Raw genomic sequence first — 17240 nt, forward strand, 5'->3', positions numbered from 1 at the left:
AAGTTGGTCAAAGAGTGACTCGAATCTCGGAAGGTGCGTTAGCTGATTTGGGGGCCACTGCGTCCATCTAGTGGGCCTAAAGGCCTCCCTCGACGCCTAGTATTCTTAAGACCCTACTCTTTCATGCCCTGTATCGGGAAGACGTTGACCACAACGATTTGGCTTTGACCGCAACGATTTTCGACCAATTTGGTCAAAAAGTGGTCGAATCTGGGAAATTTGCTGATTTTGCTGACTTTGGGTGGCCACTGCGTCCAATCTAGTCGCCGTAAAAGGCCTCCCTCGACGTCCTAGTATTCTTAAGACCCTACTCTTTCATGCCCTGTATCGGGAAGACGTTGACCACAACGATTTTGGCTTTGACCGCAACGATTTTCGACCAAGTTGTCAAAAAGTGGTCGAATCTGGAATTTTGCTGATTTTGCTGACTTTGGGAGGCCGCGGGAGTCAATAGTCGCCGTAAAAGCTTCCCTCGACGCCCTAGTATTCTTAAGACCCTACTCTTTCATGCCCTGTATCGGGAAGGCTATTGACCGCAACTAGTTTGGGAGCGGTAGCCTCACAAAGTTGGTCATGAAGGGTAAAAACATAATGATGATCGGGGGCCTTTTGCGGTCTTATCCGCTGGGGCCTTTTGGGGGCCAGTCCGAGCCTGGTAGATTCCTGCGCTCTTCCCGTCCTGCTCCGGAACAACGTCCCGGACGGCATGCGCTACTCACTCCGAACATCTCCGCGAGGAGGGCAATAAATGCGGGTACAAAATACGAAAGCTGAGGAAAATCCAACGCACTTAACTCCACAGCCCCTAGCCGAGTCGGCCTGCACATTCCAACAGGGAGCGCAGAGCGAAAAAATACAAGTTTATGGGCGCGGGGCGGGCAGCAGCGTGGCGCCAAGCGGCACCCCGTCAGCCTCAATGAATCCCAATGAATCCCAATGAATCCCAGCCCCGGCCCGGCATCGACGTCTGCGTGTGTGTCGCCGGAAGCGAGGAGCGAGGCGACCGCCGGAAGAGCCGGCCGGGCCGGCCAGACCGCCATGGCGCGCCAGGCGAGTGGCCCGAGTCCGTGTCGAGGTTTCCTCGCAATAAAGGCATCGATGCAGGCCCGAGCAGTCGTCTGCCTCTCTCGCACGTCTCCGGAACGCCGCGTGAGTGCGAGAGAGACAGAGCGACGAAAGCGCACTGTTCGGAATCCGCCTGCAGAGCCCGGCCGGCTGCTGCTTTATCGCTTTCAGCTCATCCGGGGACTGAATAACTCAGGAAGGCTCCCCCCCTCCCCTTTCCGCCGCCCCGGGCTGTGAATGGGGCATAAGTCACGGGACCCGGATAAGGATTGAGATTTGCATCCGCGGGACTCTAGGCCAGAAGAGTCGTTGATATTTCAGTGGACGGGCCCCACCCGGCCCCACCTGGACCCCGCCGACAGCCCCGCTGGTCCACGCATCCGTTTTTAATTCAACAAGCTGGAGGCAGCACGCCGGTGCACGCCGCCTCTCCTCTCCCGGGCCCGGGGTCGGCGTGGCCGACTTCACTGTCGACTTCACAGCGAGCGCGCCCGCGACGCAGGCAACCCATCCGGTGTCGAATGGGTGGCCTGCATGGCGGCGCTCTCACCTTGCCCCCACTTCCCTCCCCTCCCCCTCACCTCCCTCACCCGCACTCTCACAGTGCGCTGACCTTTCCAAGTCGGTACAGAGAGAAAACTCAATTATGTTTCATTAAACCTGGCAGCGGTTATTTGAAAACACCCCTGTACCTCTATTGCATTTCAGAGTTGTTTGTCCAATTTTGATGAGTGTGACACATAAAGACAGGCAAAAGCAAACAAGGCATTAGGCGACACTACAAGGAATGATCATGGCTTTATTTTTTGGTCACTAAAAACAAAACAAACAGAAAACACAGGGGCTATAACAACTAGATTTTCTCTCATGGGTGGCACTTGGTGATCATCACACAATATATTCAACATGATACATGCGTAAAGATAGATAACATTATGCAGAAACATTTTTAACAATACTAATTCATGTAAATGATATACAATAAAATCCATTACCAAACTTACATAAATTGATCCCATTATACAATTGAAATGCAGATAATAATGTGCATTCCTAAATAAATTTAAATGGTACATTTTTATCTGTCCCTTGAACAGAATAATAATGAAATTCAAAGTTGATATGATATTGACAAACAGTTCACAACACAACTTATTGACAGTTGAACAAAATTCATTAGGCCTATTTTGTTTTGTCAGTAACAGACTAACTGATGGCAAACCAAGGAAAACAACTTGAAAGAACGGAAAAAAAAAGTCCAAAGCTCTTTCAAGCAAGATATTTTTAAAATACATGAAATTTATCATGCAACACATGACTAGATAGACATTACTCTATGGAAAACATAAATAAATAAGTTACATGAAATAAAAATATGGTCCTTAAAAGGGTACATTTTAAATGCATCAACAAACATAGAAACAAGAAAACATAACAGAAAACTGTTACACGGGGTTATATGTTGCTACAGCCATTGTCAACAGCATTATTGGTCAATTAAAACAAATATAAACTCAACTAATAGACTATTTTCATTTGCAGCAACTCCTGTTAAAAGCTATTTTTAACTCCAAAGTAACAACTTTCTTTCATAGAACAAAAACCCAGAAAAAAAAATGCTGTAGTCAAATCAGATGAATTCTAACATAGTGCCAGTATGGTAAGCCCATGCAAACTCTAAATAGGAACAACAGTATGAGTATAGAACTATAATGTGCATTTAATGCAATGTACACATGGACAACTCATACCAAACTCCACATTATAATAAAAAATCAACAATGATTGCACAAGTTCCACTACAGTATAACATGCATGATAAAAATGACACTTTTGACATTTCACTGTTCCAATGGATTGGAGTGTCACATAATAAATAATTCAGACTTTAACATACCAGTTCCCATACCCCTCAGAGTATTAAAAGTTAAGAGCGTAACTAAACAAATGAGAATCTCATTTGATTTATGCTGGTGCAATATTACCAGTGAAAATACTTCATCAAGGTACAAACATGTTTTGCTCATACATCTTCTATAAATTCTACCTATTTTAACAGGAAAATGCATTTGCAAAATCACAAACACACTTTATGAACGTCCATGTTTGGCACAGAGACCAGCCCAGCAGGTACCTTCTTCATATTATTTCATATTCATAAGTAGAAAACAATGTATGATTTGCTATTATCATTTCAATACAGGTAGCTGGCTCATAGAGCCACAGGGCGCAACTACATCTTCAAGAGGATTATCCTAATAAATGCAAGTTCCAGCTTCACAGGCCATCAGTCATTTCCTAGAGAAAAAAATCATGGGTAATTTGCAGGTATTTTAGTGTTCTGGCTCCTCCGGAAGGCACTTTGAAATGGTGGGTTGAATGGCTTTCCACACTTCTGCCAACTGCAACAAAGAAACAACACCATGTCTTAGATGAATTGGTTGGATAAGATTGTCATGGCAGTATTCTCAATAGCATCTTTTTCTTAGTTTTCAACAAAGTAAAGGAGCATCAGAGGCTTACACTCTGGAAAATTGAAAATTCCATAGGCAGCAAAAAAGAGAAACAAATAGTACACATTAATAGTGTCCAATTTACAACAGACATGCCTGGGAGGCAGACATTGTCCCACAAATAAGACAAATAAGAGAGGTTGTCTCACCTCAGTATGGCCTCTGATTTGCACAGATACCAGTACACTGATGACTGTGGCAAAAAGCTCCAGATGTGCATGGACCAGCTGCGTCTCCATGTGCATACAATGAAGGGAGTAGGCACTGCGTAGCTCCACACTTGCAATAACTGACTCTTGCTGCAACATCCTATCTTCCAGAGCAACAACAGCATCCACCTAGAGAATGGAGAGTGACATAGGAGCTTCTAAATATACACAGCACAGGTAAAAATTGCAGCTTACAACACACAAGAAAAAAGGAAACCTACCTCGCCTCTCAGTACCCCTTGCATTTGTCTCTTTTTGAGTGACAGCATTTTTGCGTGTGCTTTCTGGTGATCTTGCATCACCCCCTTTTCATGGCGTGCACAAAGATCACGATATGCCAGTAGAATGTCAAGAAGTAAATTGAGCTGGGCACAGAGTTCTGATTCCTCACGCACAGACTGAGCCAGGGCTTTACTTGACATAATTCCAAGTTCCCTTAAAAATTACAGAGTGTTGCAAATGTTAGTTACCTTGGTTATAATTGTTCATTTGAAAAATAAAAATTTAAATAACATAATTTTTTAATTACTTGGAAATGACATGGAATCCTTTCTTCATCTCAGACCATATTTGGTTTCCACCAGTAGCCCAAGATGATGTGCTGTGTGATTCAGAAGCCAAGATAGTAAGCTGAGTTCCTAGTTCAGCCATATCATTTCCGTACCTTAAAGTAAAGATGTCACACGTTTCAAAATAAAATAAAACAAAAGGGATATGAAAAGACATTAAACAACAAAGTGTCACAAATAAACTCACGCCTGTGAACGATTAGCGAGCCCGTCAGTTATTTGTTTCACACGAGATACGCTATTAGTAATCAGTCTTATCTGTTCACGGCTATTAGCTAGTTCAGTCAAGGTATCTGGAGGAACCAGCTCCTAAAAGTAAAAAAACGTGATGTCAAAAATAGTTTTAAAGTTTTTTTACTTTGCACTAAAACTTAGTAGAAACACACACCTTGGCTTGGGACGCCAACTCAGACGTAGTAAATTCATCAGGAACTCGTCGAAAAATTTCCCTTATTTTGTGCTGAATGTCATCACCATCGTATGTGAAGAAGAACTGAAGGATAGGATCTTGATTGATGACTGGGTGGCGAGAAATAAGGCTTAACCAGCGCCACAACCATTGTCGACGTTCTTCTATGAATGGAGCATCGGCTATGAAAGAAAGCAAAACAGGATGCAGAATTAGCAAAATGAAATGGAAAATATTGGATCAAGACAAGTTTCCCTTGAGATGAGGAGTCACAAACTTACAACCAATATTCATTTTCTTTGGAGGAAGACGTGGAATCAGTCTGTATGGGAATCGGCCCAGTAACAGGTCATACAATGAAACAAAGTCATTGTATCTTCGTCGAACTTTGGTTCCAAATCGCTGTAAATGGAAGAGTGTTACACTGTAGAATAAACACAAAAATGCTATTTCCTATGAAGCAAAAATAGGGAAAACCACTCAGTTAAACAGTCAACAACAAATGAATTCACCTTGCTAGTAACTTGATATTCCACATGCTTTAGAAAAATGCCTTTCTTCTCCGGAACAAGATAAACTGTTACTGTATCAAGTCGACAGAGATCCCCATATCGCATTCCGAGGTGCCCTGGGTGACACTGTCTTTGGCGCTGTTTTTGTAGCTGTCGTAAGTCGCTTAGATCTCCCAAGATGGGTACTGGAAATTCTAAAATAGGGATAAAAGAAAGATTATTCGGTAAACATAATCTGTTCTCCATAACATGCAGCAACATCACAACAGATATGCCTCACCATCACCCGAGAAATTGTCCAAAAGTTTAATGCTGAGTTCTTTTCCTTGTTGTGCCCAAGCAACTAGGGCCAAGGCTTTATAAAGGGATGTCCTTGAAAGGTGACCTTGTTTGGCTTCCATAAGTTCCCAAATCTAAATAAATGCAAAAATAAGGTAAGTTTCACCAGGAATTCAATCAAGTTGCAGCTTTTGAAGAAAAATTGTATAATCACCTGACTGAGTTTCTGTTGAGGAAGGCCTGATTTAACAAGCAAACGGGTGAACATCTCCTTGCTGACTGAGTCAGCGACAGAGCAGAGGTCGTACACATCTCGGTAGAATGATGGAATTGTACCTAAGAAAGAAAGATAAATAGATAACAGTTTTCATTAATGGTTTTGGTATTACGGTTACACGGAACCTGTCAATGAAAGATGCAAGGTGTTTTGGTTCCCAAACAATATGTTCAACACTGTCTTATAATCAAAACTATTGTTTAAAGCACAAACTCTGAAGTCTGAATAGAAATTTTCATATAATGAGATAAGTAAACAGAAATGACAAAAAGTATCAGAGGTTTAGTATCCCACATCCCGCAAATAAAAATGAAACAAATAGAAAGCTTGTACATTTTGGTGTTTAGTTATTAATTCATGAACAAAAAATAATCCAGTGTAAATTTCTGGCGATTCCCCTCCCCAATCCCGAAACTTCCCGACTCAACAGGTTTCTGTCTGTAGCTGTCAAAGACCCCCTCCCCCTTCTTGTTTACAGCGGCTCCAAATTCGAGTTGGCGCGGCGAAAAGAGTGCGACCGATTGACAGAGCAATGCCGAAGTAAAAGAGGGCGTTTAGACAGAAGTCGACACGCCAAAACACTGCGAGAACCACACAAATGCAGAAATGTTCCACGCGAAATCACTCACCGTTGGTCAGGTCGGTCGCCATGTTTGACACCTCAAAGGAGACAGCTGAGCATCAGCATCGTCCGCTACCGCCGCCGCCGCCACCACCACTGCCGCGACCGCGACCGCGACGGGCTCGGCCAGCCACCAAGGCAACGGCCGCGTCCAAGTCAGCCTCGGTGTCGATCTCCAGACTGCAGTTGGTGGGAACCTCCACGATGCCGATCCTGAAACGGAAAGGGAAAAAAAGAGGAATCTTTTATTCAGACAGAACGGAGAAGGGGAGGGGGGAGGGAAATCTCTTCACAAAAAAGCCACAGGTTTTTTTTGGGGGGGGAGGGTTGCCGAGCGCTCTTGATCTGAGTAGCTGAGTAATCTGTGGTATCGAGTAGAGGGGACGACGACGTATCTGCTGTAGCCACAGCCTTGGAATCGACACACGTGACACTCTTTAGTCACACTGGGTTTCCACTCGTAGCCCGCGTAGCACGAAACCGCACGCAAGGCGCGCAAAGAACGTACGTCACACGGGCCCATGTGCGCGGGGAGTTCGGCCAACTGTTAGAAACTAGAAGAGTGTGGTCGCACGTCTATTCGATTTGTAACGCACCCCGCACGGCTAGCAGCTGTTCAGAGAGTGACCGCGCCGCGCGCTCCGAGGGGAGGGGGAGGGAAGTCCACGGCGACGGCGACAAGGGAGGACCTCTCCACTCCACTGCGCGATCTCGCGGAATGTGTCGAGGAATGTGTCGCCAGCCGCTTGGGCGCGCTGCGCGCGTGGAGGCTGCAGACTGATTACGCGATTCGTAGCTCTGTCTCTCTCGCACCCATACGGACCGCCCCATGAGTGCGAGAGGGACAGAGCGACCAGGCAGTGCGCGGAATCAGACTGTTGGGCCGCTGTAGGGCGCCGATTGGCGGGGAGGTATCAGCTCAGCTGAACCGGCCCGGTCTGTCTAACGCGGACCAGCCGGCAGAGAGAAGAAAGCGAAGAAGACAAGACGCGGTGGCCTTGGGAAAGCCAAGTCGCGGACCCGCGGAGCTGCGGAGCGGAATGGGTTATTCAAAGCCAAGTACACACATATTGCCATTGCGAGGAATGCGCGGCGTGCCTGTGGCGGCAGTGGCGGCCCACAAGGCCACGCCAGGACGTGCGTGTGTGTGAGTGAGCGTCGGTGTGACAGTCCAACGTCAACGGCGTCCAGCCTGTGACAGACACTAGGGCGGGCGGGGGGCACAACTTGCAAATTCGGGGCGCGTTCGTTGGAGGTGGACGGCCCCGCCCCGTCGTGGACGGAGTCTGGCGGCCTGGCGGTCTGGCGACGTCGACGTCGTGTCACTGCGAGTCCCAGGGATCTTGGCCGGTCGTCCGGCAGTGCGGCCGGCCGGCCGGTCGGTTCCGGACCCAACCGGTGTGAAAGCAAAGCCCAGCCCCAGTCACAGCAGCACGACAGTAATGAACGGAGTGAAGCGAGAGGCGAGGAGGACGCGGAGTCTGCGGAGCCTGGACGCAGGATGGACACGGACAGGGCGGAAAGGGCAAGGAGGAAAATAAACCTGGGCTGTCCGCGCCACGCCACGCCTCGCCACGCCACGCCACATCCGCGGCGGCAGCCTTAGCCTTAGCCTTCGTGGGTCAAGGAGTTTCGTCGGTGCACACCCCTCCCCGCCCCGCCCCGCGCAAACCCGTCGCGGGAACCAAATTAATGCGCTGCATCAATTCGCGCGAGAACGGAACTGTCGGCAATATGAATGCGGGTAGGCGTGGGAGAGGAGAGGCGGCCTTTGCCTTCAGCTGCTGTGGCGCCGCCTGCCGCACAGCAACGGGCAACCCAACCACCGCGCCAGGCTCCACGCCCGGCGGGTAGGCCTCCCATCGTGCTCGCGCGCGCCACTGGCCGCGGATCAGCTCGGCGGGAGGCGCTTGGCGCGAGGCTACTCCACCACCCCACTCACCGGCCGCCCTGCAGCAGGCCCTCCTCCACGAGGTGCCTCGCCACGAAGTAGAACATGCCGTTCTCCACCAGCTCGCCGCTCCAGTCCTGCCGCCGCGGCCGCCGAGCTGGGTCGAAGTTGCCCGCCTGGGCCACTCCGCCTGAGGGTGCATCGCAATCGAGCTTTTAGACTCACTCTCCACACTGTCCCATCCTCACTCCCGAGATTTGTTTAGCCCCTAACGTCCCTACCTGATGTCAGATGCCATCTCAGCTTGTACACACGGTTTGCTGAGAACACCGAGTCATAACCCTGTGACAGCAGCTCAAATGCCCGATGAATGAATGGCAGTGCTAAGAACGGAGAGGTGCACTGAAAGAGTGCAACAATGTTAACTTCTGTGGATGAAAAAATAACCATTAGTTCATCTGCCTCTACTCACGAGTGTATTTTAATTGATTCTAAATCTAAAATACTATACCTGGTCTTTGCATGAGAAATTCTTCTACTGCCATGATTGACGGAGCAGTATCAGTGGCACTTAGCGAGGAACGCCTGAATACACGAGCTCCTGAGAGCAAAGCCTCATGGGCGATTGTGTTACAATCTGTTGCCACCCATATGGAAGCAAACTCTGAAATCAAAGAATAGTTAAAGACCACTTCATTGAAGATTTTTAGCTGCGCTACCTTAACTTACTTCCGCACTTCTTCAAAGTAACAAGAGTTCTGCGTAGAAGTGATTCATTTTCGATTGTCACTAGGTTTTTTAAACGAATTCCTTTGCTGCCACAGCGGGCCAATATGAGACCAGCTACGTGAGAACTGAAAACAGATAGGATATCTCAACTTCAGCCGTCCTGAATATCGAACCAAACATTACTTCAGAACAGAATCCTAACCTAGCGAAGTTTCTAAAGGCCGGCGCTTTGTCCGAAGCGTTTGATAGCGAAATAAAACTTGTCAAAATCAAAAGTAATGGACAAATAAATGCAACACAGCTAAGTTTCATTTTAATGCATGAGAAAGAAGTTAAACCAAATTCTCTAAATGTTTACAAAACGAATGCATCTGTCAAAAGGAAAGCAGACGAATTCAGCTAAATAACTCTTGCCAACCTCCCCAAGCAAACATGTCACACAAAATTAACTCAGTTTTCCAGTAAAAACTACCATATCAATGTTTTAATATTGAATTGGCAAAGTAGCTTAATGAATGTATGGATAAATTTCTACAGTGACAGCTGCCTCTGTGCGTCGTACAGCAGTAAATTAAATTTCCTGCAGTTGGTACTGAAAACACCACACTAGCAGGCCACTTCAGCGGCATATTTTGAAACAGCAAACATTCGGGCAGCGGCAGCAACGTTGTAAGTGGTTGGTTAACGTTCCTGGTTGTCTTATCGTCTAGAATTCACTGTCGCCTTCAGTCGTCCACATAACAAATCATACCTATTCGATGAAAATTTAATACAGTCAATGTATACTTTCCTCCTAAAGGCAAGGCATCATTTCAAAAGCCATTCCTGCTGTGCGAAATGTGACACCATAAAATCGCACCGCAGCACCTGGGCGTGGCAGACAATCCGGCAGCCCGGAAGGGAAAGGAACGGAAATCTACCTCGAAATCGGCCGGTCGGCCTCGAAAGCCCCTGCCAACCGAGGCTAGGCAGCCTGCATCGCGGCGCCGCGCGACGGGCCGCGGGCCTGTCTACCTCTCAGGCGCTTCAGCAAGAATCAACCATCATCACACCCCGCCAGAACGCTCGTTGATTCGTTCCGAACACAATCTGGAACGATCGCCGTCCATTTGGACTCTGGGAATAAGTGAGTCAGACCCCTGCCGCGCATGCATAGCGCTCAGCAGGGGGAAGTCCAGAGTTGGCTTCAATCAGAGCTGGCCGAGTTTTGGGCTTTGGGGACAGGGCCTGGCTGCGCTGCAGGCTGCAGGGCTGTAGGGCAGAGGGTCGCCCAAATGAGTCACCAACTGTCACGGCCCTCGGACCCCTCGGACCTTCGTGGCACGAGGCGCGACAGGCGGTCTATTTCCAATTCCCTTGAACTTGCCTTTCGCGATGCGGGTGTGCCCTTTTCCCCTTCCTCCTTTTTTTGCCGAAAGAGGAACAGTGTTGGAGAGTAGCAAGAATAGAACGGGACAGAAAGGAAGAGAAGAGGACGAACAGAGAGGCGAGAGGGAGAGGGGAGGGGCAGCCACGAGGACGGCGATGATGGTGGAGATGGAGAACGGGATTCGAAAGAAAACGTGGGTAAAGGCAAAGTCCCCGCTGAGGCTCGGTAGAGGCTCGGTAGAGGCTCGGCAGTCAGGCAGCGGGTCGCGGGGGAGGGGGGAGGGGCCGGGGCCATGCCGGGTAGGGGCCGGGCAGCAGGCGTCGTCAGCATGGCGTCAGTGCTTTGGATCGGATCGCGGGCGAGAGAAGTGAAGTAAAGGCGTGAGGTGTGCCGGGCGTGCCGCGCCGAGTCGAGCTGCTCGTCTACGATCGAATCTACGTTCGGAGCACCGGCTGCCAGCCCGCGCCGCTACGCGCCGCGAGCACCCTCGTGGACACACCTCGGACGCCCCTCCGCGGACAAGCCGCCGCACCGCGCTTCTTCCATCCCTGTGGCTGCGGAGGCGTTCCCTGGGGAGCACCACGACGACGGCGACCTGGTGAACCTGGTCCAGGTGGTTCATGCCCGGTCGGGCCGTCCGAGGCCACGCTTGCCCCTGCCCGTCGGCCCACTGCGGTCCCTGCGGTCCCTGCAGTTCCAGCCGGAACCTGGAATCCCCGGCAGCCGACTCGCCAAAGGTAAGCGAAGCGCGCCGCCTTTTCCAGTCCTGCCGACGCGTGTCGACCCCACTGTTGGCAAAGACGTCCCGGACGCCTTTGGAAACCGCGCGGGGTCCGCATCAAATTTCCACCTGGCGCCGCGCCTATTCGATAAGGGCAGAAGGGGTCACCGGCCTGCCAAAAGCAGCAACCCGCGCGCCATTTTTGTGCTTGGCCGTGTTTCCGCTTCCGACGCTGGATCCGCTGGAGCTGGAGAGAGGGACCCTGGCTGCGCTCGGCGTGCTGGCTCGGTGCTGGCCGTCCCCACCGAGCAGGGGCAGGGCCGGTCGCCGTGAATGAGTGAGGCGTCAAGTGGTTGACAGTAATAGCGGTGCGACCCCACGGCCCGCCGCCGCCCCCGCCACCGCGTTTCGCGCCGAAAAGCCACTGTCCTGCCTCGCTGTGGCTGCGCCTGCTACGCCTGCTGCGCCGGGACGGTCCTGACGGAGTGAATTTCGCCACTGTTTCCTCTCCGCCCTTTTTTGCACGCCAGGAGAGCAGCCGCGGAAAAAACCGCTATGCATCGCTTCGCTGCGGGCCCTGCCGGTCCTGCCGGACGACCATTTGAACGACGACTTTTTCATACCGCGCGCGAATACGAATTGTGGGCGCCGACCTGCTGCGCCGCCCAGGGCAGCCCAGGGCCCGGGCAAGTCGGCCCAGTCCAGTGTCCAGGCGCGGCGAATAGCGCCACCGTCACGCTCTGCACGCCATTATAAAGTGATTTTCAGGTCGGGCTTTTTCTCTTTTCGTGTTTTAGACTCTTCTCTTTGCAGAGTTTTGACACTGCTCAGAAAAAGTAAGAAAGAAAAAACCTGCCGACGTCTTTGCTCTGCAGAGTAGATATGGCATTTTGTATAGTTGTTGGTTCTTTTGGCACGGTGGATAACAGATAACTGCTAATAACAGCCTGTAAGACAAAACGCGTTCCCATTCACGCCCGCGGGCCCCGCCGCCCGCCCATTCATCCGATTGATTCATAAATCTAATTAGTGTCCGACAAGCCGAGGCCGCTGTCGAGATTCTAGAAAAAGGAACACAGTTCGAAGTGTGAGTGTGTGTCTGTGTGTGTGTGTGTGTGTGTGTGTGTGTGTGTGCGCGTGAGTAGCGCTCGTCACGCCGAGACAGTTTGCATGTAGCAATCGCGTGGCCGTTGTACAACCACTGAACTGCCTCAAGAGCCATGGCACCGAAGGCGCTTCCTTTCAAACACGTTCGTCACTGTAAACGCGCGCACGCCACCGCACCGGCCGCAAGCCTCTGAAACTCTCCTGTCGTAAACACACAGGGCGGCCGCGCGCCGGCAGACTGCTTGGGGCCGAAATAATGCCTTCTCTGCGGGAACAGGTGGAAGTGGGAGTGATTCGAACCTGGGGGTGAGATGACAAGCAGTAGGCAGCCGCCCGGGCAGAGTTCCTGACCAGCGGGAGGGGCTGACCATGCCCTGATCACCGGCCATGGTAAAGTCAGGTTAGGTTGGTTCAGGTTAGGTTAGGTTAGGGGGTACTGGCCGCGAGGGAGGCCTCACCTCTCGCCACTGCGCGCCACTGCGGGGACTGAGCCCGAAAAGGAACAACCTGAGTGGGCTTTGACTGGCTTTGATGATAATGACGCCGTGATCGAAGCGAAGAGAGAAAAAAACGTAATATGTTATGGCTGCTGGTTTTGTGACCGGGTCAACTTGACCTGCCACGCCCCGGCCCGCCTCGCCACGCCACGCCCGCGACTCAACATCCTAACTCGCGGTGCAGTGTACGTAATTCCAATGGTGTGCGTGTTGCGTGCTTCAATCTGCGGCACGTCGTGATAGCTTTTCTAGCTTTACTGTAGCTTTGCTCGGCGTCGAGCGGCGCGAGGAACAGATCGCTCAGCACTCCTGCAATCAATGGCAAAAGAAACGCGATCCGGCGTCTATACCCCAGGCGCGCCGTTTGCAGTGCCGACGCTACTCCACGCCAGAGTGTCACCCAACGTCAGCGTTACGGGGACAACCGCCGCGCGCGGGGTATCGACAGGGCCATTTCTCTCCCCCTGCGGAAGAGTCTGTCTCGTGTGTGGGGTAGCGTCAGTGACGGATCGACCCCCCAGTGTTTCCGCAGTGCCGCAATTTCCGCCGCTTGCCGGTTTGCCGGACGGCCCCTGGCCTGCCTGGCCTGCCTGGGCAGCGTGGCTGGGAGGCACTGACTGGGAGGCGACGGCAGCACGCCAGGCGAGACAGTGGCGAGACACACGACGTGAAGTGCTCGCGGGAAGGGGGAGGGGTCATTTCACGCACCGAGGCAGCGAGGCAGCCGGGGGAAGAGGGGGAGGGGGTGCAGGATGAGCCTTTTCGCGCGAATCGCGGCGGAAGACGAGACAGTGCCGTCATTACGTCTCAAGCTGTGCAGTGCGGTGCGGCCTCAGATTCGGGCCGAGGCGGGCTGGCTGAGACACTGCCTCGGCGGAGCGACGACGGCGGGCGGGTAGATCCCACCGACTTTCTCTGCGTTGTGTTCGGGGGCGGGCAGCGAGGCCGCGTTACACATTCGGGGCCGAAACCAGGGTAGTGTTTGGAACTGGGGGAGAATAGAGAAAACCCTGACGCACACTAACCTCCACGCGACATTCGCATCCCGCAGATTGATTCCGAGAGTCGCTTTCGTCGCTCTGTCTCTGTCGCCCTCACAGGGCGTGCCAGGTGCGAGAGAGAGACAGAGCGACGAGACGACTCTCGGAATCAGTCGACGGGGGAGTGTTTGGAACTGGGGGCGAACTCCTCGCCGTGCCACGCGCTGCCACGCGTCCCGAGCCAACCTCCACACGGATCGCCGAGTCACCACAAAGGTCAATATATTTCTGCTTCATTCTCCCGAGGCGGCCGTTTCCATTCCAAAGTAGCCTTTTAGGATGCGTGCGGGGCGCCGGGCCGGCTGGAGAGAGACCCAAGAGTGAGAGAGATAGGCAAGGACCGTATAGAGACGACCCTGGACTTTCCAGAGGTGTCTTCCAGGAACTTTGTGTGAATGGAGGTGACGATTCTGCAGAGAGACAAAATAAATAAATAACAGGTGAGCAAGTAAGTGTAAATTTAAATCATATGAGTATCCGCTCGGGGCTGCAATTATTCTGTCACCTGACGGCACACGCACACACACACACGCACACTCACAGCCAAGACATGAGTAGGCCACGCCGCGGGTTTGTTGACCACAAACAACCGATACTCGAGGTATCACTTGCGACGTGACTCCAGTCCAATCACCGACTGGATTCCTTGGCGAGCCTCGCCGCGAAAAAAATAGAACTCCAACAACGCATAATTGGCTAAGCTGGACACGCGCGTGGAGGTGACTTACAGTACTTCGAAGAAAGAAACTGAAGATGAGAAAACAAAGCCTTTTCTTGGAATGCGAGAACAACGTTTTAGCGGGTTCCTGTTTTTTTTTCGCGTTTTTTGTCTCCCACTCCTTTAGTGTTTGTATGTGTGTGTGGCGACAGAGCGTTTCCGCTCCGAGCCGCATTTTCACCTGTCAGGAAGTCATGCTCTTAATACCCCCTCCCCCTCCCCCGCGTCGTCACTAGCGTGGAGCTAGCGTTGAGTAGAGCCCGTAGAGCCCCCGCGCAGGGCACGGCGTGGAGCTATGACCTGCCGGGCCCGCCGCTAAGCGAGGACGACGGTGAGGACGCGCGGGCGGCCCTCCCCGGCAGCGTCACCTCACTCCTTGTCTGTCGGTTGGACCCTCCGCCATTGTGGTGCAAATCCAGCCTCGCACGCACCGGGACGGCCGGGACGGGCTACGTTCGACGCCTTCCACCGCCTGCGCCTGGCCGACGATGGCAGCTTGCTGATTTCGCACAGTTCGTGGGGCGTTTCGCATGGGTGCGAGGGAGACAGCGACGAAACGCTGAGCGGACGCGCTCTGTCGTGTAGCCGTGGGAATGTCGGAAGCAGTCTCCCAGGTGTGGCGGGCGGGACTGATTCCGAGATAGGCACCCCGTCGCTCTGTCTCTCTCGCTCCCACGAGAACGCCCCGCGAGTGCGAGAGAGACAGAGGGACGAAAACGCCGAACGATCGTCAATCAAGGCGACCGGAGCGGAGCCGAGCGGATCGGTCGTTCAGCACCACGCGGCGCGGCTCAGCACGGCTCGGCACGGCCCGCGTGGTTCTACGAGAATGGCGAGCCGGCCGCGTCTTCATTGATGACTTCTTTAGTGTACAGTCCCTGGGAAGCGAATGGATGGAGTGCCTCGCCGTCGCGCCGCACTGCACTGCGGCCGCAGTGTCCGCGGTGCTACACGTGTCGAAGACGGTTGTAATCGTTTTAAAGTATTGTGGCTTGCTTTTCCACTGTTCCGATAGTGTAGCCGCCTGACGGGGTAAATGGCTGCTTCGGAGCGCCAATCGACAAGCTCCGCGGTGCTCTACAGGCCCACGACGCCAAAATAACTGTCTCGCTACGCTGCTACGCCGTGCTCGTCACGACTTAGGGCTCATTACTGCGATTCGACGCTCTGTCTCTCTCGCTCAACGCAGGGCGCTCCACGAGCGCGAGGGAGACAGAGCTGCGAAAGCGCTGTTCGGGCTCAGCCTGCGGCGTGCCATGCCATCCTTCTATTTCTATTTAAAGACTGCCTGGATTTTCCTTCCACGCGAACTATCCGAGTGCCGCAGTGCAGTGCGATATCGGCGTCGTCGCGTCGCACGTCCGGCCGTGACTCATCGCGTTGTGTTCGGCGGCGTCCTCGGCGTCCTCGGCGTCCTCGTCGCGGCGTCCTGTCGATTTGCAATGAGCGGCAGCGGCGGCAGGAAGATGAACTCCGCGCGGTGTCCGGATGGTGCGGCGTGAGGCCCCTCTCCTGGGCCTGGGCCGCGCGGGAGTCGGAGGGGCCGGCCACGTGCTTCACTGCGCCGCCCCGCCCCGCCCGGCCCGACGCCGGCCGTGCAAATTGAGGTGTTTGCGGACACGGGCAGCCGTGCTCCATGTCCCACCGAAGCCTCCCAGGAAAACACCGGCTGACCGCGGCGACGGCCTTCTTGTTGCAGGCCAGGATGACGGCGGCGCGCTCGGAGTCGTTTAGTCCTGCGGGGGCCCCCCAGCCCCAGTGCAGGACGCCGCTCGGAACCCCGTTGTCCTGACGGCCGCTGCGCCGCGGGGCGCTGCTCCGTGCCTGACTGGGGCCGGCCGTGGGGCCCCCGGAGGATGGACGCCGACACCGCGGAGGACGCGGCCTGGGAGGCGCTGCTGGGCGCGGCCGGCGGCGGGCCCGGGGCCTGCGTGGCCGCCGGCCTCGGCCACCACCACCACAACCACAGCCACCACGGCCTGCTCGGCCACGGCTCCACCGCGCCGCCCAGCGTCGTGGACTCCAACAAGAGCGCCGCCTCCACCGGCGTCTTCGGCCACCTACACCGCCATCTGCAGCCCCTGTCCGGACTGTCCTTCTCCAGCAAAGGCGACCAGGGCCTGCCGCTGTTCCGGTACGTACACGACCAGTTTCATTTCGTCAAAAAGGCAGAAACGACCAACGGTAACTCTGTTCTGTGGGCTGGCTGGCCGCACCGCCAAGCCGCCCGCACCGATCCCGCCGCGGATCCCGCAAATTATGCGACCTAACTGAACTGGTCCCGGCTAGTTGAAGCACCGCGGGATTAGGCTGGCCAACATAACAGTCCAGCATTCCCGCCATGCTAAAGGAGTGAAAGTTCGATTTTGGCTCCGATGGGCCAGCAGGCCAGCACGACGAGCGCGGCAGCGCGGCCGGGCACGCCAGCCAGGCGCATTGGCTACGCGAACAGCGGAGTTAGGCACGGTGCTAAAACCAATAGCCCCACGCCCCCCTCCCGCCTCACCTCCCTACATCCTCAACACAAATGAGCGGAGTACCGATTTGTGACACGGCCGGGGGCCGGCGCCAGCCAGCAGCGGCGAGTGGCGTGGCGTGGCGTGGTGGTGTGCGGAAGGAGGGGGAGGGCCTCCCTCTAGTGTAGGTTGGCCCGGTTGGCCGGCGCGGGAGGCCTCGACGTCGTCTCCATTCTAATGGACCGCCAGAATTGCCG

At 53.5% G+C, this 17240-nt stretch overlaps 2 protein-coding genes across 2 annotated transcripts; both read right to left on the minus strand.

Moving 5' to 3' along the window:
* Positions 1-1833: 1833 nt before the first annotated feature.
* On the minus strand, positions 1834-6608 carry LOC117649511 (sorting nexin-8-like). The gene is made up of 11 exons (XM_034392381.1): positions 6463-6608; positions 5771-5892; positions 5558-5690; positions 5278-5471; positions 5047-5167; positions 4745-4947; positions 4544-4665; positions 4317-4451; positions 4009-4222; positions 3728-3916; positions 1834-3467 (listed from the first exon to the last, which is right to left on the minus strand). Exons 1-11 carry the CDS (start codon positions 6482-6484, stop codon positions 3399-3401), a joined length of 1524 nt encoding a protein of 507 aa, XP_034248272.1. The 5' UTR covers positions 6485-6608; the 3' UTR covers positions 1834-3398.
* A 1785-nt stretch (positions 6609-8393) lies between these two features.
* On the minus strand, positions 8394-9704 carry LOC117649570 (N-acylneuraminate cytidylyltransferase). The gene is made up of 5 exons (XM_034392458.1): positions 9638-9704; positions 9076-9189; positions 8858-9010; positions 8628-8774; positions 8394-8536 (listed from the first exon to the last, which is right to left on the minus strand). Exons 1-5 carry the CDS (start codon positions 9702-9704, stop codon positions 8394-8396), a joined length of 624 nt encoding a protein of 207 aa, XP_034248349.1.
* Between the last annotated feature and the right edge of the window lie 7536 nt (positions 9705-17240).

This window comes from Thrips palmi, unplaced genomic scaffold (assembly GCF_012932325.1).
Source record: "Thrips palmi isolate BJ-2018 unplaced genomic scaffold, TpBJ-2018v1 HiC_scaffold_4, whole genome shotgun sequence".
NCBI classification, from domain to species: domain Eukaryota; kingdom Metazoa; phylum Arthropoda; class Insecta; order Thysanoptera; family Thripidae; genus Thrips; species Thrips palmi.